Genomic DNA, 24,410 nt, shown 5'->3' on the forward strand with positions numbered 1-24,410 from the left:
AGTAGCAGCAGTCGGGCAGTGACGTCATCGGCGCCATATTAAAGATTTGCTGCTGTTTTCTCTGTGTCGCTGTTGCCATCTTTCTGTTTCCAGCAGGACTCAGAGAGACCAGAGAGTAGCAAACATACCTCCACAATGGAAATCGATACACTTCTGGAAGCATTTCGAGGTACCGCTAACAAATAATGAATAACAGAAAAGGTTTGGCAAATTCGTTAGCTTGTAAGCTAAGCTAGGAAATCAAACTAGCAGCCAATGCTAGGTGCTGGTCATGCCGGAAAAGCTTTAAATATCACTAATAATCGATATCGATCGATTCTCAACAATACACAGATAATGTGTATGAGTTTATCTTGTAGATGTACCACGTCGGAAGTTGATAAAGTCTTTTGCTACACGGGAACCGATAGAAAGCCGGTTAGCTGTGAGCTACACTGCTGTTATGTGAGCACAGAATACACAGGTTTAGTCGCTTATTTACTCTCTGAAACTTCTTACTTGCATTGACTAAGCTGCATAGTCAGCGAAAAAAAAGTTTGTCGGGCGCTTATTTGTGTGACTTAACTTTGTAGAGGATTCTGGAGCAGAAATGTCCATTTCAAAGTGCTTTATTGGCATTTTTTTCATACAAAATACCCGCGTGAACGCACACTACAAGCGATGACAGGCAGTAACAATAAAATGTCAGTCATTTTGATAAACACAATAGAATGAAAGAAACATTTCACATGATATTAATGAAGCTTTATTGTTTACTCTGTTCACTGTAGATTTCGAGAAGAAAGGAGAAAAAGAAACCTGCCCGATTTTGGATCAGTTTCTATCGCATGTTGCGAGAACAGGAGAGACCATGTAAGTCCAACACTCTCACAGACAGATTCAGAGTCAAGTGCTCTTTAGTTTATGCTATTTTAGAGGGAATTATTGCTTTATTCACAAGTATTTTAAAGTCAGCATGAAATTGCAGTGGAGAATGTGAAGTTACATCACACTGCGTTGCATTCTGGGGCGGTGCCTCCATCTATAGAGGGTCACCCTATGCTACATACTGTAATTAATACCGATACCTGCACTTTTTGATATGCTTTTGACTTAATTTAATATTCATATTGTATTGCATGATAATTTGTCATTTTCACTGCGGTTTTACAGAATTCTTTTTACAATGAAAGCAGTGTCACACGCTGGACACTCAAATGGGGTATGATAACTGTCTCAAAAAATATCACGGTTTCACGGTATACTGTATTAAATAATCAATTCTTCTTATTATCATCAGTTAACATGAGTGTTAAATTAATGAAAACAGGGTTTTTTTGGTTGAACAAATGCTTTATTATAACACATTTGAAACCATTTGTTTTTGTTTATTAATTTCAATAATCAGAAACATGTCTAATCAATTAAATTTCAGAATTGGTTATGGATTAGATTAACAACTTATCTTTTCATTAATTAAATTTTTTAAGAATAATAGAGATGTATTTTTTTCTTTTTATGATTTAATACAAATATATTATCAAAAACAGTGGTAAGAAAATAAATGCTTAACATTTGATTAATATTTTAAAATGTAATCAAATTAAAATAACTTTTTCCTTTTATTTTTTGGCAAAGTGCTGCACAACAGTGATGGTTTTTCTCAAATAAAATGATGAAATGCTCTTTAAGCGTTCTCTCAGAGCAGCTCTGGATATGTTCATGCAGAATAAGCAGGTTATATACTTATATAGCAGTCTTTTGCGCTTTATTCACAGTCCATTGCACGATTAGATTTATTGTACAGCTCTACTTTCGATATACTTAATTATCCATCCATCAGTTCACGTGTTTTACGTGACATCTCTAAAACGTAACATCTCTTTAACGTTTTACGTGATGCTCTAAATTCCATTTTCGTGACTGGATTCTGTATTTCCTTCTGCATTTCTGAAATCAAATGCCCTTAAAGGGATGGTTCGGAGTAAAATCAACCTAGGGTCCTTTGCACCATGACCTCGAGCCAAACACCCCCCCAGAAGCCTTTTTTCCCTTGGTTGAACATTATTAAAGTTAGAGCTTATTTACAGAAATCGGCCGGATGGCTTAGTGCAGGCGCTAATGGATCCTATGATGTATCTCGTAAATTACCCCACTAATAATGCCTGGAATGGTACCAAACTTATACAGTAGTACAAATAGGTTCTGTACTCATAAAACGAGGCATTGGAAAGTTTGTAAGTACATCAGGAGTTTATTTAAATAACTCTTGCCTGACGGCTCATGCTATTGCTAACCCGGACGTCGACGTCACTTCAGGGGTTTGGGAAAAGCCCGTAAAAGTCCTGGCAGAAAGCGATGCATAAGGATGTAGTGTAACGACAAATTATAATTTTTTTCCAAAGTGTTGACAACTTCGTGTTAACTAATAATTGTTGCAAACTGGTACTACCAACAAAATATTAGTGCATTCCTGGAACTGGGAGTCGTTACACTACATCATTATGCAATAGCATGAGCCGTCAGGCAAGTGTTATTTAAATAAACTCCTGATGTACCTACAAACTTTCCAATGCCTCGTTTTATGAGTACAGAACCTATTTGTACTACTGTATAAGTTTGGTACCATTCCAGGCATTATTAGTGGGGTAATTTACGAGATACATCATAGGATCCATTAGCGCCTGCACTAAGCCATCCGGCCGATTTCTGTAAATAAGCTCTAACTTTAATGTTCAGCCAAGGGAAAAAAGGCTTCTGGGGGGGGGGTGTTTGGCTCGAGGTCATGGTTGATTTTACTCCGAACCATCCCTTTAAGGTATAAACGGGACATACCTTTATCTGCACGGATGGATGGTGTTCTCAAATATAGGCGAACATGTTTGATGTACTTCCTCCTTTTGCAGCCACCACATTTTGTGCAAATTGGATATCTATCCTCGAGGACAACCAAACTAAATGTTTTTAGTTTGTCTAATGTCTAATTAGTTTTTAGTTTGTCAATGTCTAATGTTTTTCCCTAATTCTGTAGATAAGCAAATGTGCATGATATGATAATCGTATGTGTTCGTACCGTGATATATTGTCATACTGGTAGTATACCGCTAAACCCTAGTGTCAAACCAAGGGAGTGGATGATGCAATCTTAACATTGTTGCAACATTTTACTCAATTCGGTGTAAAATCAGCATAGGGTCCTTTGCACCATGACCTCGAGCCAAACGCCCCCAGAAGCCTTTTTTCCCTTGGTTGAACATTATTAAAGTTAGAGCTTATTTACAGAAATCGGCCGGATGGCTTAGTGCAGGCGCTAATGGATCCTATGATGTATCTCGTAAATTACCCCACTTAATAATGCCTGGAATGGTACCAAACTTATACAGTAGTACAAATAGGTTCTGTACTCATAAAACGAGGCATTGGAAAGTTTGTAAGTACATCAGGAGTTTATTTAAATAACACGTGCCTGGCGGCTCATGCTACCGCTAACCCGGACGTCGACGTCACTTCAGGGGTTTGGGAAAAGCACGTAAAAGTCCTGGCAGAAAGCGATGCATAAGGATTGTAGTGTAACGACGAATTATTATTTTTTCCGAAGTGTTAACAACTTCGTGTTAACTAATAATTGTTGCAAACTGGTACTACCAACAAAATATTAGTGCATTTTAGTTTATATATTGTCATACTGGTAGTATACCGCTAAACCCTAGTGTCAAACCAAGGGAGTGGATGATGCAATCTTAACATTGTTGCATATTGTTTACTCGCATCTTAAAGGAGACATATCATGCTTTTAAATTGTTCCTTTTTACATATAAATCATACATTTGTAGTCTATATAAAGCGGAACTGCAATGCTTGGGTCTGAATTCTTCATTATTATAGCTCCACAGGCCCCTTTTCTATCCCTTTTCTGATGTGCGTCTGAGAGCAACTCGTTTTGGTGCGGTCTCTTTAAATACAATTGAGACACTTCATACCCCGCCCCCTCTCCAGGTTGCAGAGGTTCAACTCCACCCCGTTCGGCCATTTTTGTAGTTTGATAGCAGAGATACGATTATCTAGCGGCACAGAAACTTTTTATTCACACGTTATTAACAAAATGTCAACAACGGAAGACTTGTCCAGCCAGCCTTACATGTTCGAGCCAGAGTCGGAGCCGGAGCGAGATGAAAATGAAGACGACGAACCTGAAAAACAACGTCTTCATATGGATGTATCGCACTGGTGTGTACTGTATTTACACATGAAACTTTGGTCTTCCTACCTTTTACCACCGTGTCGATTTATTTCGATTAATATGTGCGAGGGGAGAGAGAGCAAGCGCGGCAGTTTATCTACATTAGACGGTGTAATGAAGCGTGTGGGTTACTACATCCAACAACCGAACATTTTAACTTACCCTCTCGTAACTTCTGCATCCTTTAGCTTGGACTACAAAATTGCAGCGAGAAATAAAAAATGGCGGATTGCTCGAAGTGTTGGGCCGGAAGTCAATGTCCTTATTTGGCAGTTCCGCTGCAAATACTGTGACGTAATAGTTCAAAAAAACGTCATAGATAACAGAAAAATCGGAACAGGTTGAAAAATATGACCAAAACAGAATATAAAGATATCAACGAAGCACCTGAAGAGAATAATTTCATATTTTCTGTACTTCTAAACACTCCAAATATACAACAAAATGCATTTAAGGGCTAAAAAAGTGCATTTGGCATGATATGTCCCCTTTAAATCCTATAAATCCTAATAATATCCTGCTGTCTGTTTTGGTTGAAAGACTTGCCACAGTTTTTCCTAGATTGAGGACTGATTCTGTGGTTGCAGGACTTATTAAGGAACAGAGTTCAACAAGTGCGTGGGTGGCTCACTGTCTGAGAAACAAATTATTAATGTTGGATCCCCACAAGGCTGTGTCCTCTCACCCTTATTGTTCATCTTGTACCCAAGCAACTGTATAAGTAGTACCCTTCCAGGGAGATGCGCAATTAAATTTGCAGATGATACTGCATTTGTTATTCTGGGGGGATGAGGACAGTCTTGGACCTGTTATGAATGAAGTTATTTCTTGGTGTGACATGTTAAACCTTAATGTGAATATTTCTGAAAGATTTAGTACATTGTTTGTTTTTTTGTGTGTGAACGCATGATGAAACTCATTGAAACTAAATTTCCCCATGGGGATAATAAGTCAACAACAACAACAACGTGTTCAACAAGCGGAAAGAAGTCGATCCATATTTTAGTTGGAAACGTTTTATTGTTCATTGTAAATATCCACTTCCCCATGGTCATGATGGGGAATCAGAGAATGTGGGTCACATTCAGTGGACAGACACCGACACAGACTGTTATTTTTTTTTATATTTATTTCTACACAAGACAGCCAAAGTCAATCCCTAGAAGCTTGTAAACTGTTTTTGTAGTGGCTGCGTGCAAGTTCTGCTAATTCACAAGCCGACAAACTGCAACAGTCATATCCGCAAGGGTAATGTTAAACCAAACAAAATACAAAACTTTCAAAAACACTCAATGTGATTATTTTATTGAGTGATATTCAATGTGTTTAATCAGTGTCAATGTTAATAGACTTGTTATCCAATGTCTTGCCGTCACCCCCTCAACCTGCTTTCCATAGTGTTTTTACACGTAGAAAAGGTGAAAAAAAATTAGTGTTGTCCAGTTTTCTCACTGAACGATGATGTGAGTTAATATGGCATGTCTCGATTCAGTGTGAATGACCTACAATGGTGACATATTTCACAGTCACTCTGCCTTAGCAGAAAGGCAGCACGATCCTCCTGATATGAGGTCTAAAGACAGTTACCCAGAACTCAACACGTTGTGATGTCATCTTTACATTCTCTTTAGTCTTTTCTTCCCTGTTGTGACGTATATACTAGTGAAACGGCTTCTTAAACCAGAACAAATGTAGGCCAGGGCTTGATTTTGTCTATGGGGAATTGATTGGATGGTTGTGGTTTGCTATTGGTTGATCTCATGTGAGTGACAGGTTGCACCGGCGTGAGGGCGGGACAATAATAACCCTTCCCCTTCAGCACCTGCCACTCACATGAGATCGCATCAATTAGAAAACAACAACAGTTCAATTCTAGGGCTGGGTATCGATTCAGATGTTACAATTCGATTCGATTTCGATTCACAAGCTCTCAATTCGATTCGATTTCGATTCTCGATTAGATTTTCGATTTCGAATCTCGATTCGATTTTTCGATTTCGATTGTAAATTAGATTTCGATTCGACTCAATGAATATTTAATACAAATCCTATATTTATTTAAAAAAGAAAAAGAAAAGAAAAGTGAACATAAGTTTTCAAGTGTTTAATTAATACAAATAAATTAAGAGCTACAAACCTGTATATTAAACTCTTTTTATTTTAGGTACCATTGGGTACAGTTAAAACAGAACCCAACTCTATATTTCAAATGCATACAATGAATAGACAGGATTTTGATGCAAGATGAAAAATTGATGCTGAAAATTGGACAAGTCAGAACAGTCGCATGTCTTTATCAAACAGGTTAACAATCCTCATATAAACCCATATAAAAACATTGCATATACTTTTTATCTGTGCCCTTTCTGTCTAACAGCAAGGCCATATACAGAAATTGAATAAAGTTATATAACAGTCTGCGGTGCATTAATTATAAATTATATATAGACTAATCAAAGTTACAAAAGTTCTTTAGTCAAGAGCAGTGAGTGTTTTTGTCTGTTCCCTTTGTTCTTTGATTAACTTTAACGGCAGAGATAATTAGTGGCTACTGTGTACTGTCCCTTTAAGACCAGCCGCTGTTCTCAGAGACGCGGCTCTCACACACGCCTCGTTCTCTCAAGAGTCATAACTCTTCACGTTCATCATAAGACTGCTCTTATGTTATGAAAATACTCAACAAAAAGACATTTTGGCATAATTGTGTGTGTTATTGTTCGTTCAAGAGCGAAAGATAACTCTATTCTTCTGGGCTGTCTTGTGCGCACGCACGATATCATCGCAAGTTGTTCTGTGTCGCAGTCAGGACATTCACAGGCAGCGAGCTCTTTTTTGTCTTGTCGCGCATGAATGGTTTAAAAGCGTTTGCATGAATAAGATCTAGTGTTACATGAATAGCTACATGTAACACTAGCCAAAGGATGACAAAAAAATAACAGATGCTGCATTAATTGTGTTAAAAGCCCAAATTTGTTTATTTCATATAAAATCGCAGCATTTTGCGTCATATTTGCTTATAGGCTTGACATCGCGATTGCGATATGATTAAACGTTCAGCTCTAGTTGAGGTTATTTTATGATTTAGATAAAACTAACATAAAATCTCACAGCATTAGCTATAAAATGGAGTTTGCAAGCCTATGAACAGTGGAGGAAACCTACTTGGGTAATATATTAAATAAAGATGGAAAAAAATCGATTCTTGGCGTTTGAGAATCGATTTTGAATCGACCACATTTTAAAAAACGATTAATCGAAAAATCGATTTTTTTGCCCAGCCCTATTCAATTCTGATGTCTCGCCCTACGTTTCTTCTCATTTGAAAAGCCGTTTCACTCGGATATACATCACAATAGAGTGGAAATGCCAATCATAATTTTCTTTCCATGCTGACTTTAAACACCATTTTACCCATTCAGAGTGTGTTGTGAGAGTAAACTGTTAGAATAGAGAAGTTTCTAATTTCCTTTATTGAATCTTTTACAACATTCCTCAGCATTCAGTGGTCTCAGTTTAAAAACTACTTCCTCTTCAAACTGGAGAAAGTGATGGATGATTTTAAAGCCACGTGTCCAGAGCAACGGGGACCTGCCAATCCTAACGTTGAGTACATTCCCTTTGAGGAGATGAAGCAGAGGATTCTCAAAATCGTCAATGGATACAACGGGTAAGAGACAGCTGACGTATTTCACAGTTCAAGGTTGGGAAAATCTTTATTTTGAGTGGGGCTATTTTATTGATAAATGGAGGCCAAGTATTAATTGATTTAGCGGCTGAATTTTAGCTCAGGATTGCGATTATTGTGCATAAATACGGGAAATAATCATTTGAAATCTTTCACGATCAGACCGAGTAAATAATTTATCTCTCGGAGATGCACAGTGAGCGGTGTTTTAAGGAAGCACATTCACATAATTTGTATTTTAAAAACTGTAATTTCTATTAAAATGTCTAAAATATGAGGAAGGAAAAAATTGCACGGAGATGGATATGAAGATGAGAAATGAACAGACTGAGAACTTTATCTTATTAGATAAAAACGTATATGGACAAAGTTTTCCTTTGGGGACATTTGCTGTTGAAAAAAGGTAATCGCAATGCATTTTACTGCAATACTCAGCATGTCGCAAAATGTTTACAATCACAATATTTTATTGTGGCTTAAGAATCATGATGATATTGTATCGTGGGGCCTCTGGTGATTCCCACCCCTAGTTGTTTATTAAAATTTAAAATGATTTTTTTTTCTTTAGGATTCCTTTCACTATTCAGCGTCTTTGTGAGCTTCTTACTGAGCCAAAAAGAAACTACGCAGGAACAGAGAAGTTCCTCAGGGGTGTGGAGAAGGTATGCTGTGTTTAATGAAATGACCAATTCTTTGGGAACAGGTTTTTCCCCTGAATCAGGAAGATTAAAACTTATACATTTTGTTTTCAGAATGTGATGGTGGTCAGTTGTGTGTATCCTACCTCAGAGTGAGTTAAACTCTCTTCCTGCTCTATTTTGTGGTTTTGTGTGTGGGCAGCTTTCAATATCAGCTTTTAGTTATGCTTGTAATGTTTTTAAAAACCTTTAATACTATTATGCATCTTTTATTTTTAAAGGAAAAAAGGGTCAGGTTGTGTGAACAGAATGAATGGTGTCATGTTCCCTGGCAACACTTCAGCTTTTCCAGATAGGTGAGTTTATCGCTTTAACCACCGTTGTGGAAACTTTGAAAATAGCCTTATGGGTCACTAAACCAATTCAGTTTGAAATGTTATTGCTCACTGTAAAGAGAGACTTGTAAATGAACCTAATTTTACTGTCCGATGGTTTTGATGTGTCTTTGATTGTCTGTGATAGAAATGTGAATGGTCCAGGAACACCCAGGCCTCTGAACAGACCGAAACTCTCCTTGTCCAGCAGTGCAGCTACCAACGGCCTTCCCGACAGCACAGAAAGCAAAGAACAGGCCTCGGAGCAATCGGAGAGAACGGTCAAGTAAGTCCCAAATGCCAGTGTGTGCATTAGAGATGCGTGGATCAGCTCTGACGTCACCCGAATCTGCTGTCAAAAATAAATCATCCACCCGCCACACACCCGAACCTATGATTTTCTCTGATTTAGATATCCGCACCTGATCGTCACATTACAATTAGCCTAATTCTCAGTGTTAAGCATGATGATATGGTAACGTATTACACTGAAGTAGGCTGATCTTAAATGTAATTCTTCTTTGGCAAAATTACATTTCCTTAATAGCCTAAACACAGGCTTTACTCCCTTCAAACTTAAATTGGAATGTCACTGTTTCCGTCACTGCAACTTCCCGAACACACGCACAAGAAATTAAATATGTTCAACCCAAGCAAAGGCTTTTGCTCCACAGCCACTATACATCACACACCCAGCACTTGATTGGCACTGGTTAACTACTTCAGTAAAACGCTCCCACACTGTACTTTCCTTCCTTTTGTTTTATCCCTTTTTAAATAATTCTCTCAGATCTGTTTTGCCTCCATTGCTGCTTAAACAAATGGACCCTGCAACACCGTAGCCAAATGAGAGTCTGCGAATGAAGCTTTAAACACCTTAATATTTCCATCATTATGTTGGAAAACACTCTTAAGGTCCTTGCACAAAGTCTGAAATATTCATATGCGGGGTTTTTTTTTTTTGTATTAGTAATTCATGGCTCTGAATTGTCAAAACGCCTCTTAAAATGCTTGCTATGGATGCGAAAAACGCAGAAAATCGAACCTGATACAATTTTTTTTTTTTTTATGACTGACGAAAGTTTCGGAGGCAGTGTGTTAACGTTATTGACACATGATGTCGTATTAATTTTTTAACGTGCGAAGATTTCGGACTCGGCGTGCGTGCAAGGAACCTTTTAGAATGATTTCTGTTAAGCTTGTGAATATTTTTTTAGTTAAAGCTGTTAAGTTATTAAGCAATATCTCATGCAAGTTTTTTCCTTTGTGTTTTATATAATGACCACTAGGAGGTTCTTGAGGCACATGTTTTCCCTGATTGGCTTTCCTTGATTAATCTCTCATCCACCTGCAATTAATTGAAATGTTAATTTTTATTACTTGGCCGCTGTCCGCACATCACTGGTGTGCATGTGACCCTCTTGTTCATATTCAAGACCATATGGAAGATTTGATGAATGCAGGTTTTTTGTGCGTGTGTGTTACTAATTTCACAGCTATCGTTTACATATTCAAATTCTTAATATTTTCAGACATATTTTGACAATTGCAGAAAGTGACACAATAAAAAAAAATATTCAGTTTAACTGAAAGGATATTTGCCTTTCTCATTGACTGCCTCATTCAAAGATGTGATTTTTCCATATTTGTACGGATTTTCGTATTTTCTGCTCTGAAAAGTATGACCCACGCGAATTGCGTAAATCTAAGGGAAAAAATGGGTTTGGAGGGACGAAATGCTGGTTACTGTATGATTGAAATCGCGGAATGGACTTAACAATTAGTAAATAAATTGCAAAATGTTACGTTTTCTAATACATTTATTTCATGCACGGATCGCTCCTGACAGCGCTGCACATGCTCGCGGCGCCATCTGCGGGACACTAATAGCATGGGTTCAAAGCGCCAAATGTGAGTAAAAATCAGCGTTGAAACGGTGTTACTCGCCAGGTGCCCGGTTACTTTATTTTATTTTTTTTATGAATTTTGACAATGCATGGTGGTGAGAATGTGATTTGGCTTAGTGCGATCATCAAATCACAACGGTGTAACTGTTGATGTACTGTAACAGCACTGTGTTTTCAGTTTCAGTTAATTTGTCATGAGAATCGTTTATAAATCTGTTGTCAACAAAGAGAAGCAATAAGCTTAATACGTTTATTATAACATATGTTGTATTATAATATATTATGATGTTTTTTTTTTTTTTTCACAATACAATAATATGTATTACAGCAATATAAGATATGTATTATTGCAATATACAATATCTTTTTTCAATTTGATACATTTATTATAGTAATTAGATGGGGCCATGGTCAGGTTTGCCTTTTTTTTGTCTTTAGCTGATCGCATGCCTGCTCTTTGGAAATTTAGATTTTAGGAGTGAAGGGGAAAAAAATATATTTAACTACTGAATTGTGTGGTGGAAATGACACAACTGTGGTGCAGTCACTTTTTTTTTTTTAATTGAATTGATAATTTTCACATAATGAATATTAAAGGTTTATTTCCCTATTTGTTTAGATCATCGCAATCATTTTTATGATAGATTTTCATAGTTTAAGATTCAAGTCTGGTAAAACAAAGGCACAACAAATTTATACTTAAAGCATTTGAAAGTAACAAAAATAAATGAAGGCATAATAAAAAGCTTCCAAGACAGTTTAAATGTCATCTCTATATAAAAAAAATTAAGAAATCTGTTAGTTTTCATACAAAAAAAAAAAAACTTTATCAATAAATACATGACTTTGGCAGTTAACTTATGGAATAAAAGCCATGAAACTTAAATTGTGACTTCATGGATCTGTAATGGTGTGTATTTGGAGTCTTAAACTTTTTTATATATCTATTTTTTTTTTTTTTAGTGACTCTTCAGCATCAGAAGCAGAAGGTTCACACGTCGGTCCAGTGAAGAGTAAACATTGTGAAGATGAGGATGCAACGAATCCTGAGACGCCTGAAGCAAAGAGGCTCAAGTTTGACAAAGAGGAAGATGATGACGATGATGATGATGATGATGAAGAAGATGGGATGGTGAAAGAACCAGCTGAAAAGCCGTTGTCCTGCATATCAATAGCAGAGAGCTCGTCGGATCTACCGCAGTCCTCATCAGACGTCACTGCGGAGGTGAAGGATAATAAACCTGACGAATTTGTCGCTGAAGACCAAGGTATGACCTTTTGTACAGTTGCTTCTAACATCCTGTATTCAAATGTATCACGGTTTCGGTACGGTTCGGTATGTGCTATGTTGAGGGGCAAAATGCTGCTAGCAAATAAATAAAAAAAGAAAATAAGAACAAATAAGCAAACTACAAGTAATAGTACAAAGGAATACAATAGATCAAAGATACAAATACAGGTTTTTCAGGTAGGCCTAACAGCTTTCATATATAGAAATTACTAATCAAATATAAAATAACTGCATTTAATCTTCCCTTTATATTAAAAGAAGATAAATCATTATTAAAGTTACAAAAAGTTCTTCAGTCAAGAGCAGTGAGTGATTGTTCTCTTTCTTTTGTTTGATGAACATTAATCATTAGAACATTGACATTAGGCTGCCGTCACTTTAAGACAATGCATAGATTCAACAAACTGATACTGCACACACACATGCGTTGTCTTTCTCGGCTGTTTACATTTACTTAAGACGTGTTTGCTAGCCAAGACGGGCATGTTGACAATTTTTGTCATTTCAAGTATAAGAAGTAGGGATGCACCGAAATGAAAATTCTTGGCCGAAACCGAAAACCGAAAAAGAGGAAACCAAGGCCGAAAACCGAAAACCGAAACACCGAAAGAAATTATGCCAATTATTGTTAGTACCATTGCATTTATGGCTATGACTGTGTACTAAGTTTACTAAAATCAAGGCATTGCAATTGCATAAATTAATATTAAAGTTTCAAAGAATAAATCCATTAAAATTTTATGCAAATATTTATTTAGCATTTGCAAAGTATAAAATTAAATGTTTAACTTGACCCCACTCATGTGTACATTAAATAATAATGTAAAAGCCTACTGGCCTGGAGAAAGGTTTAAAAATGAAATGTTCTCTCATAAAAACAAAGTGCATTTAGGTCAATACTGCCATAGCCCAAAATAATATCTGCAGTTATATGTTCATGGACGTGAGTTGCAAAAACCATAAACAGCTCAGGTAAACCTCTGAGAAATGACGGCTGCTCTGCACACACACGCAAAGGTCTCTCGCTCCCTCTCTCTGCCGCGCGCGCTACGTATGCGCGCTCATGCTCGCTCGCGATTCCGGGAGATTTAAACTAATTTGCGGGCATTAGGGAGCCGGTATCAATACGCGGGAGACTCCCGGAACTTCCGGAAGACTTGGGATGTCTGTGTTTTGAAAATCGCTGTCCGTGGGTCACTCTTAGATATATTTAAATACGTCCACACCGCAGATATGTAATGTTGCTTCAGACAAGCACGTGCAGGTCGCGGTGTCTGCTGTTTGCGTCATCACAACATTTCGGCCGTATTGTTTCGGTGATAAAAGTCTTTCGGCCGAAAACCGAAAATGCACTTTTGGGCCATTTTCGGCCGAAAATTTTCGGTGGCCGAATATTCGGTGCATCCCTAATAAGAAGATTTGAAAGCAAACTCAATTTAATAGTCACGTGTTGACTGAAGTGCGGCTTTCCATGTTCTTTTGCGTCGTCTTGCGCTTGAATGTTTAAATTGCCAAGGATTAAGATTCTGGCCCGTCCGCTCCGTCAACTGTCCCCCGAGTGTCTTTTACACTGGCCCTGGGCCATCGGGCAGTCCTTATTGTCGAGTCCTGCCCAGCGCTTTCGTTATTGTTTTGTGCCTGTCCGGATTAGCACTGAGTACCTGTTTAAACGCATAAGACAACGTGTGCTGTTTCGGTCTCACCTGTGCTCGCGCATTATCAACCCCCGGGTAATGATGGTGTCAATGACTGCTCATATTAGAGCATACGGCACTCGCATCAAACAGTTTACAAAGATTGGCTGTTTGGAAACATTCATTAGCAGAACTGTGGGGTTCACACAATTTTTCCCCAACAAACTATATCATAGATGCGTTGTCAGATTCGAGGTTAACCGCGGTGCAAGTGCTTGCCGAACCGTGAGTGGAGAATGGTGCGATTTGTTTTTTATCGAGAACCACGACACCCCTTATAGACAGTCTGGTACATTTTAATTGAAGCATCAGGACCTTTTCCATTCACTGAAAGTGTTTTGCCAATCATCAGAGTGGCTTCATCTGTTTCCAGGACTGTCTGATGCTTTATTGCTGTTGGATTATTGGCATATATCTTAGGCTGTTTTCAAATTTAGTCTCATTCTCATTCCACCGAAGGTCTTTTTAATATTGTATTATGTGACTCAGATCCACAATGCAATGCATTTTTATGATCAAAATGAGTACTAGCGTCAGCTGTTTACCACTGTTGCTAGGTAACCGTTCATGAGAACATGCCAAAAATGGAAAGTGCTTTTTGGTTCACTTTTTTTTTTTCACTTGTTTTTTTTTTTCCTTTTCTTGCAAAATTAAATCCTGACATGCACAGCGAAGGCAATTTCTGCAGACATGAGCAGCATTGAAAAATGCATTGTACTATAATTGGCTTCCACATAACAAACCAGATTACGTTGATCCCATTTGCTAACGGTACTGGAGTTCACGTAAACCATACCCCAAAATCCCATTTTGGAGGTTTGGTGCGCAGACTCGTCCCCCTCTGCCTTTCAGTCTGGTGGTGTTTACACTGGACATTTAATTGGTCTTAATCAGTGTCATTGCAAGCTTTTGTGAATGCCTTCAACAAACAGTAAAAAGTTTGGACACATTATTAATTATTACTATTATACATATTTTAGAATCTTAGAAAGGTTAAATGTATGGGAATATAGCATTTTAATTTTGTTAAATGTTAAATTTAATTATGATTATTGATGATAATGATTATTAATGTACTTTATAAAACTTAAATTTCACAAAAAGAAGTTCCTATTTGGATTTTTAGGACATTTTAAGAAATGCATTCAGTCTTGTAGCATATTCTATATATTGATTGTATTTTGCTTAACATTCCTCAATGGCCTGGGTGACTGAAAATCATCATAGATTCACTTTTGAAAAAATACAGTAAAAATGGTCTTATTGTGAAAAAATATATAAAAATGTTGAAAAAATTCTATTTCAATATATTTTAAAATGTCATTTTCCTGTGATCAAAGCTGAATTTTCAGTATCATTATATATAGCACTATTTATATAGCCACTACGCAGCTTTACACAAGAACACAATCATTAAGAATAGTCATGAAGAGCTTATACACAATAGCTTTATGTAAATATGAAATATCAAACCCTAAAGCATACAAAAAGACATCACAAAATACTAAGTTTTTAGATGAGCTTTAAAAACAGACAACACGCATTCAGCAGATCTGGTTATCACTGTCAAACTATTCCATAAGTCTGGAGCCCTTACTGCAAATGCTCTCCTTTAGTTTTATATTTGGTTCTTGAAATAGCCAGCAATTTGTTAAAAGAAGATCTAATGCTCAAGTAAGATTTATTATTAATGTTGAAAACCGTTGCGCTTCATATTTTTGTGGAAACGATAATACACTACCATTCAGAAGTTTGTGGTAAGATAAAGAAAAATAAAATAAAGAGAAATTAATAGGGTTACATTAATCAAATATGACAGTAAAGTTTTTTTATTTATTTAAATAAAATCCTGTTCGTTGAAGCTTCTATTCATTAAAGAATCCTAAAAATCTATTACCATTTCCACAAAATATTACGCAGTAAAAACTGTTATCAACGTTGATAAGAACAATTTTTTTTATAATTGAGCACCAATAATAAAGCCTCATATCAGAATGATTTCTGAAGGATCATGTGACACTGAAGACTGGAGTAATGATGCTGAAAATTCATCTGACATCACAGGAATAAATTACATTTTAAAATATATTACAATAGAAAAGTTATTTTAAATGGTAATATTGTGAAATATTAGTTTGTTTGTTTTTTAATCAAATGAATGCAGCTTTCATGAGCTTAAAAAACCTATAAAAATCTGAATTGTTCCAAACTTTCTAGTTCAATCAGTGTAAAATAAGTCACTAATGTAAATTGTTCTTGTTTTATTTCAACCAGCTTGGTCATGTGAGTGCTAATATATGATATCTTTGCATACATTACATTTTCTGCTCCTCTCTCTACAGAACCCTCCAGCACACAGTCAGAGGTCGTAGAAAACGGGGTTGACAAATCTGCTTCGGAAGATTCCCCCGACCCCTCCCACAGTCAGGCGACCGTCAGGGAATCGGACCTATCAGAGCAGCAGTCTGAGAGGGAAGAGAGCGCCGAGGAGAAAAATGACCCAGTCGTCAGCAGCAGCAGCAGCAGCAGCAAAAACAGCAGTGACGAGGGAGTGTCCAGCGCAGAGACTCGATCTGCTTGTCCCAGCAGTTCCACAGAGCCGGCAGGAGAGGGCAGTACTACTGCAGAAATCACTTCAGACAGCTCAGAGACTGCAGATGACACCATGGAGCAAGACTGAGGCGTTGTTGATTTTTTTTTTTTTTTTTTTTTACACTCTACTGTACAAACACCCCAGAAATCACTTATCCTGCAAGTTTAGCAGATCCTTTATAGACCAGGAGAGGAGGGCATCCGGTGACGTCCCTAAAGACCTCTTCGTGAAAACATCTCCTCCTTATGACCCTTCTCAGGGCATCTTGACTTAATATGGGTTCAACTTCAAAAACTGGAAGCTCATCTTTCCGGTGGTTTAGGGGAGCATTTGCCATCGAATAACAAGAAAGCCTTGTGTACATGGCAGTTTTCTGTAATCCTGTTCTAATCATGAGCGTCTATCAACACCTTTCACTTCACATCAATCTTTCTCCTGCTCTTCTAAGAGTGAAAATGTGGCAAATCTTTGGTTGAATTTGTGTGAATGTGTGCATATGTTTGTAGGGGAAAGGGGTGTATGTGCACTTCCTTCAGTTTTGATTAGTCAACGAACGATCTCAGGATTCCCGTTGACCTGCAGACCAGTGTCTAAACATTCCAGGAGAACACCCCTTTTCTCCCAAATTGCCTTCTGTATTCATCTGCTGGCTCGTAGCACGAAGTGCTCAATAGCAGAACTAGACAGATTTCCTTTTTCTTTTATTTTTAGATCCTTTGATTTTAACTGCCTTCCCAGCATAGCACCGAAATGTATTAATCCACTGATGCTGGTAAATAGATTCTAAAATGGACTAATGTGATTTTCCATGCACTAGATACTTGAGTGCTGTTGGTTGCAATGTGTAACTTAATATAGTGAGCCTGTCTTTTCAACTGACATAATATGCTTAACCACTATTGAGCCATCCTTATTTGTCATAAGCTTTTCATTTGGTTTCATCAAACAATGGCAAACATTTGTATGAAGGTTTAAATGAGCAACACTGTCAACACCCACATCTCTTAAACTGTACTTTACATGCTTCCTACGGACATGTATACCCTCCACCCCATACTTATTTCCACAGCTCCTTTTTGATATGTAGAATTTTTAAATTAGATTTTGTAGATTATGATAAGTGTTCACTGCTTTTGTGAAAAGTGAAATTGTATGAACTCCATGTGAACTGAATGCTTGGGCTTTCAACAGTATTCCTGAAGAGCAATAAAAGTTCACGTTAAAAGCAGTGGTATGCTTAATCTGAGGCATTTCTAACCTTTTATCTGAATAAAACTCTTTGGAATAATCAGGTCATAGACACAATTCATTTGCACTATAATATTTGGTAACATGTAGGTGATACGCGAGTAATGGGCAGTAACTGCAAATAAGAGCTAGAATTTTACTTCAAATCAGTTCTTGGACAAACTATGATCAGCCATTCAATAAAATATTTCATATTATATAAACTGATGTGAATTTTTGGTGCGGCCTCAAGTATTAAGACATGAAATCTGTACTTTGTTTCCTCATCATTGTTATGCACTCCAACTGTTGCGTCACGCAAATCGCTATAGATTCTCATTAAGTCCCTAAATGACCCACCTCCTTAAATGAGGCAAGATTTCCCACAAACACCCGCACACAATTTTACACAGTAAACAAGTAAAGTGCCCGAAACCAAAAAATCCCTTACACTGTAGTCACAGAAAGGAAGGAATTATAGAGTCTAGTCCCATCTGTGGACTTTGTGCCATGTGTCAGCAGCTCCTGAATGGTCATCCAGTTGTCAAATATCCTCTTGTTCCTCCTTTTCAGCATCTTTTTTCGGCTAAGCTGGATAATGTCAGGCTTCTCCTTGTCGTTCATTGCTCCCGTTTGTCCCTTGTTCTCCGTGTGGCACTGCTTGATGAGTTCACGCCGTTGACGCTGTTCCCTGGCTAGTGCCGCATGCTGCTTGCGCTCCTCCTTGTTCCAGTATCGACCCAGCTTTAGCTCACTTGTTGCATCGTCATCTGTAGTTGCGCTGCAGCGTTCTTCTCGAATGCGCAAAGCACGCTCTTTCAGCAGCTGATCCCTGATGGGCCTTTTGGTGATGTACCTTGATCCATCGCCACGGATCTTTACTCTCCACCCCATCTTGGGCCTGGCTTTAGTGGGAGTGGTTTCTGGGTTCTTGCACAGGCTGGCCAAGCTGACTTGACTCTGGACGTACTCCACAGCCGACCTCTGCTGGATAAGTTGCATGTAGCTTTGGTAATGTTGAGCATGGGCTGGGATGTAGGTGTTCTTGTATGAAGAATGGTGTAAGGAAGTCTTCCTTGGGTTCCTTTTCTTACTCTGCTTTCTTTCCCCCTGATTTGTGACCTCTGGATCTCCAGGTAAACTCTTGGTGGGGCTGATCTCCTGAATTGGAGAGAGTTGATGTTTGGAGCAAGCTGTTGTTGAGTTGCGTCTATGCATGGGAGAACCTTTACTCTTGTCTCCAGGAACCATCCTTTGGGAGTCAGGAGAATCTGACTCCAGAGGAGGATGTAAGCTCCAACAGCTCTCTCCAGTGTTGTAAGCACTAGTAGAGCCTTCGCAGTCAACCTGGTCCTGATGGACTTTAGTATTTATTTGCTCAGTTAAGTGCTTAGTGCAGCAATTTTTGGCTTGCTGATCATCACCTTCAGTCTGAAGCCTGTGTGCTCGTATGATACTCAGGCACTCCAGCTCAATGTTCAGCAGCTCCTCATTAAGCATCTGAACCTCCTGATCATCGCAGTCTACACTAACCCTCTTTCCATGTAGTGTGTTATCATGCTCCAGAAATCCCTGAAGACCACTACCATTGACCAGGCATTTCAGTTCAAGCTGTTTCTGGAAACGTTCACATGCCATTCCAGGTATGCCAAGGAAGTTTCCACTGTCTCCATTGTCAACTAAAAGGAAGGAGTCATTGCTTAAGTGCATGCCCCCACTTTCAAAAGTGCCTTGACGGTTGTGGTTTTCTGGGAGAGTGTCACAAAGGGAATTCTGGTCATCTCCTAAGATGTCCTGCTCTGAGCTTTCATCATTACGAGTGCTTTCATCAGTGCGGCCAACGCCGCTGTCTTTCTCGTGATGGTTGGACTGTAAGGTTGCCGTATCAGTAGTGCCTCCATCTTCTTCATGTGTGCTCTGTTAAAGTGAGTGGGAAGACGTTTAAATGGCTTGCAAATCACTGTAGTGATGTTAGCACCTTTAACTGGATCAAGGAAGCAATTTACTGTTGACTTGACCCTCATTAACTTATCTGCCTCAGTATACTTGCAGTGAACTCCCTGACCTTGTTATGCTGTTGCTCCAGCATGCCCATGTGCAAGTCATCTGCCAAGTTGTTTCTATCCTTCTCCAACCAGCCAACATCCTGCAACCCAAACCAAAAATGCAATGTCATTCTTTTACTTGGGGGTCTCCGAACTTTCTCCAAGAGGGCCACCTTCCTCCAGAGTTTTAGGTTCAGGTGTGTTTAAATTGGGTTGGAGCTAAACCTTGCAGAAAGGTCGCCCTAGAGGAGCAGGATTGGAAACCCCTGACATAAATCAAATGAAATTTACCAAAATCATCTGCAAGTTCACAACAGTTTGCAGACCTGACTTTCTAGTCGAGCCACTAGGAGGGTCACATTCTTGCTCTCCACCTTGGTCAGAAGTGTCACTGCTGCCTCATGGCTCTGGATTTCCACTCCATTGATCTTCAACATGTGAAAAGTAAAATAGATTTTATGTTTTAGTCAAACTATTCCAAACAAAAAAACTAAACAATTTGGAATAAAGTCTACCTGGATAATCTGGTCTCCTTCCTGGACTCTGCCATCCTTTGCTGCAATTCCTTCTGGGTCAATCTAAGCATGGTAAGAACAGTGTATTTAGCCTTAACATTTGATATGTGAAACACTGGAATACCTAAAGCTGCACTGAGCAAGTCTGGATACTACCGGTATATACTATCTATACTAAATCAGAGGTGTAATTGGACATTGCAGGCAAAAATTGCCTGATAAATTGCTGTCCTGAGAAATTCCTTCTTAAGGACCATACCTCACTAATATAAATGGCAGTCGTCTCGTCATCAGTCTTGTAACATATCTTCAGGCCAAGCTTATCCTTAGTAGTTTTCCTCTGCAGATCCACTTCCTATGAAAACACAGATTCTTTATTTGGATGACAAAGATTTACCATTTTAATTATTGGTAACATAAGCCAAAGCGTTTCTGAGAGTGTATAGTGCTTGCTGCTCTTACATACGGTAGATGATTCATTTGCATAGTAAAACCATGTGAAATTAATGAGGTCTTGGGAAAATTTGAGAAAGTATATGAAATCAAAATTAAAATGACCTCATATCTCTAGAGTGAATACAGTCTATAACCAACACAATACCTCATATTCCAGTCCTCTACTCTCAATGTCTTTCTGTACGCCATCAAGTAAGTCTGTGGAGTAAGGGGAGTCACGTCTTGCCATTTGGCACCTTCAGTATAATGAAAAATTGACATTAACTGAAGTCTCATTCACAGCAAATCTGAAAATCTCAAGTTTCACTGTTATGATAAAACTGGTCAAGGAAATGCTTGACAAATGCTGACAAGCACTTACTGTGAGGGTGAATGGAAACTGTCCAGCACAGCCATGCACAGTGGTGTCGGAGGTGACGGTAACTTAGCCATGGTCTCTATATGTTTCATATATTTCAGTGTAACATTGGTCTGAGTACTGCTGTCCACTCCTCGGGCTGGTTCATGGGTATTGAGAGTCTTGTGTGCCGCCCTGCGCAGTACCTCGACCTCAATGGGGTCTTTGGCTGCTTGGAAGGCCTCTACAGCTTGGTCATGGGTCGTGGCGGAAAGGCTCCTTCCATTTACCTACGCAAAAAAAGGGGGAAGTTTAAATGAAAAAAGGTGAGGTGTGGAAAATATTTTTTGGTGTAATAATGTATATTACAGGATGCTCTTTTATAACCTTGGTAGGTAGTGTTGGGTATAATGCATTACTAAGTAAGTCATTTGAAAAAGCAAAAAAATAATCTTTCATTTAATAACAATTACTACTGATGTAATTGCAGTACATACTGTATAGACTATAGAACAATTAAATAAACAAATTTAACATCAAAATGTAATGTCTAAAGTTAAAATGTATGTTTTAATGTAACCGTTTCCCTTTAAATACAAGAAATACAATACAAGAATAATTTATGAATTAATTAAGCAGTTTAATGTCTGTCTTTGTATTGTTAAACTGGTCGAGGTTGATATGGGATTTAGAAAGTAATTAGTAATACGTAATGTAATACTTAGAGAGTAATTAGTACAGTAATCTGATTTTAAAAAAGTAATTAATTTCATATTCAACAGTGTAGAGGAACTTACCCAACACTGTTGGCAGGTCGAGTCCACATTAGCTTTTACTTACAATAGTGTTTTTTGGAACCTTATTAGCGATATTGTTTCTTATTTTGTTGGTCAGTCTGTGTAAATAAATTGAACTCAAAGTATATCAGTGTGAGTTTTCCCTGGGATTCGAACCCATGACCTTTGGCATTGCTTGTGCCACACTCCACCAGTTGAGCTACTGTACAAAAGCAGACTTTAAATTCAGTTCTGCTTTTGCAAGGTTCACTTAATATAATAGTCTTCTACAAGCTGACATGTTCATAACGTAAGGACCAAAACCATTCTTTATATTTCTTACATGCATACTGAGCATTTCATTATATTTTAGAGAATACACTTAAAATATCACTTTAAACTCTTTTAATATTATGCACTGCACTCGTATGCTTTGTCATCCCAACTTGACCATATATACTGAACTTGAGTGCCATGTGTGGCTGTACATTAACCTTAAAACCAGATGTGAGGTCAAAATCCAAAAACCTGTCTGACTCGATCTATGTTTTAAATCCAATCCGGACATTGTCTGATGTGATCGTCTCAGCTTTTTGTTCAAAATGTTGCTTTATTATTACTTACCCACATTCAAGTGTAGAAAAAAAATATTCTTGGGGCCATGAAACTTTTGTGAAAATGATTTTAAAAAATTGCCACTGACTGGCAAACGGTGGCGGGGAAAGTTAAGTACAGTTAAAGGTATAATTCAAGTATAAAAATGTATACCTAAAAAGGAACATAGTAGTATACTTAAAGTGCAGAAATAATATATAAATATTAAACAATAAGTTTATACTTGTAGTATAAGTATACTTGTAGTATAAAACTAGTTGTAAACTAGTTTACTACTGTTACACTTAAAGTATACTTTTATACACTAAAAAGTGGGCCAATTTATTCCCTAGTAGTATTGAAATAGTACACTTACAAGTATACTACTAGTACATTGATATTAGTATACTTACTACATTAAGTATACTTAAAAATATAATAAAATGAACTTGAAGTATACTTATTGTTTTTGCAAGGGAATTCAAGCAGGTGTATGGTACAGAAAGACAAAGCAAGTCCAATGCTGTCTATTCAACTCAATGAATTAATTTAATAGCCATATAAATACAGATTTTTCAATTATTAAACTAGCTGACTGGAATGAGAAAAGCGTATAGAAACTATAAGACACTATAAGGTTGTTAGAGTTGCGAACAACCTGCAAGGCACAGGTTAATGATTTGGTGACCAAGAACAAAAGACTCAGGACAAATGTTGTCATCTGAAACACTGACTTCTTGACCTAAAACAGTTCATTTGGCTGAACATTGCAAAGTCAGTCCTGAATGTGCAAGGGCAATACACCGAGATATTTATATCCGGAAGCTCAGTTTTAACATTATCACACAGTTAGTGAGATTTCATTCATTGATTGAAGTCCAACAGGGTGTGTAAAAGCTTTTGAATCACACAAGGAAATGGCTATGTGCCAGATAGCTAATGGGAGAGAACTTCATTTATCAAAGCGCCGTAAGTCTCAAATCTCAAAGCTAATGTCCTCAGGGACCTCGACTCAATCTGCTGTCTGTTCTGGAATCTTGCAGTGGCAATAACACACATGGGAACTTTGTCAGTGTGCCCATTCATGTGTGAGCTGACAAACTACTTTAAATTCACTCACTCACACGGTTTCTCTTATGCCTTTTGGCACACGGGGCAGAAAAGTCACTGAATATACTTGAGGTTAATTCAACTCGACACCCTTTGCCTGGCTATAGCGACTCTTAAAGTTGCGGTAAAGCACGTTCTGTTTGTAGAGTTGCGGTTTGATAACCGTGGAATCCAGATGTGGTCCGGGTCTTGGCCGACACTATGCGGCTGCCTGGGAATGATCTTTGTTTTACTTACCAGTGTACAACACAACAGACATTACATTACCGAAATTACTTACCATATAAAAATTATTCATAAACTATTCATATTTCTATTTTACAACCTGTTGGCATCTGCCTAGTTTCTGCAAAGTGATGCATCAAAATATAATAGAGTTATAGTGGCTGCACTGACTGCCTATTTATTCTGTCATCATAACTATGATCACATTTTTTTTATTATTATTATTATTTGCATTTAGCATTTGGAGTAACACTTTACTTAAAGCCTTTATATATAATTCATTACAAAACTATTTTTAATGCATTAATCATGCCATGTAATGCACCTTTTAATGCATTATATGGTCTCATGAATAATTAAAAATCGTAACCACAGTTATAATACAATACTTATGCTACGTATAATGCATTAAAACACAGTCATGACAAACAACTAATTTCAGACAAGGAATCTGGAAATATTGTAACGTACATTATACCTTCATAATGCATTATACATAAAGGCTTTCAGTAAAGTGTTACTGCATTTGTCCCCCCTTGCGCACTGCCTTTTTCTAAAGAGTATAGTTCACAGTTCCAGCCATATAGGAGGTCAACTGGAGGTTAAATTACAGTGGAAGCTAATTTCACAGGGATTGTGGGAATGTTACCGTTCTATAATCAACCAAACCACATAAACAAACAAATAAACACACAGCCTTTAAGTATTCTGACAGGACCTCAAA

At 37.7% G+C, this 24,410-nt stretch overlaps 2 protein-coding genes across 2 annotated transcripts in view; one reads left to right on the top strand and one right to left on the bottom strand.

Annotated features, from left to right (window-relative positions):
- Position 1: 1 nt before the first annotated feature.
- ppp4r2a (protein phosphatase 4, regulatory subunit 2a) lies at positions 2-17,844 on the top strand. Its single transcript, XM_084427704.1, has 9 exons — positions 2-169; positions 771-852; positions 7,716-7,886; positions 8,473-8,566; positions 8,657-8,694; positions 8,824-8,898; positions 9,065-9,202; positions 11,787-12,091; positions 16,151-17,844. Exons 1-9 carry the CDS (start codon positions 136-138, stop codon positions 16,486-16,488), a joined length of 1,275 nt encoding a protein of 424 aa, XP_084283830.1. The 5' UTR covers positions 2-135; the 3' UTR covers positions 16,489-17,844.
- Positions 17,709-24,410, bottom strand: part of pdzrn3a (PDZ domain containing RING finger 3a) — a 30,221-nt gene continuing 23,519 nt past the window's right edge. Inside the window, exons 4-10 of the mRNA XM_084427705.1 lie at positions 21,006-21,271; positions 20,790-20,880; positions 20,448-20,543; positions 20,189-20,251; positions 20,000-20,101; positions 19,694-19,774; positions 17,709-19,545 (exon numbers count right to left, since the gene is read on the bottom strand). Coding sequence (XP_084283831.1) covers positions 18,076-19,545; positions 19,694-19,774; positions 20,000-20,101; positions 20,189-20,251; positions 20,448-20,543; positions 20,790-20,880; positions 21,006-21,271 — 2,169 coding nt within the window. The 3' untranslated portion in view covers positions 17,709-18,075. The remainder of the gene's footprint in view (positions 19,546-19,693; positions 19,775-19,999; positions 20,102-20,188; positions 20,252-20,447; positions 20,544-20,789; positions 20,881-21,005; positions 21,272-24,410) is intronic.

Source organism: Rutilus rutilus (assembly GCF_951802725.1).
Source record: "Rutilus rutilus genome assembly, chromosome: 13".
Lineage (NCBI taxonomy): Eukaryota > Metazoa > Chordata > Actinopteri > Cypriniformes > Leuciscidae > Rutilus > Rutilus rutilus.

Excerpts from the sequence above, each read along its gene's own strand:
- ppp4r2a (XM_084427704.1), top strand. The coding sequence starts at position 136 with ATGGAAATCGATACACTTCTGGAAGCATTTCGAG. Across the intron at positions 853-7,715 it reads GCGAGAACAGGAGAGACCAT|CATTCAGTGGTCTCAGTTTA; the intron begins GTAAGTCCAACA and ends AACATTCCTCAG. Across the intron at positions 8,899-9,064 it reads ACTTCAGCTTTTCCAGATAG|AAATGTGAATGGTCCAGGAA; the intron begins GTGAGTTTATCG and ends TGTCTGTGATAG.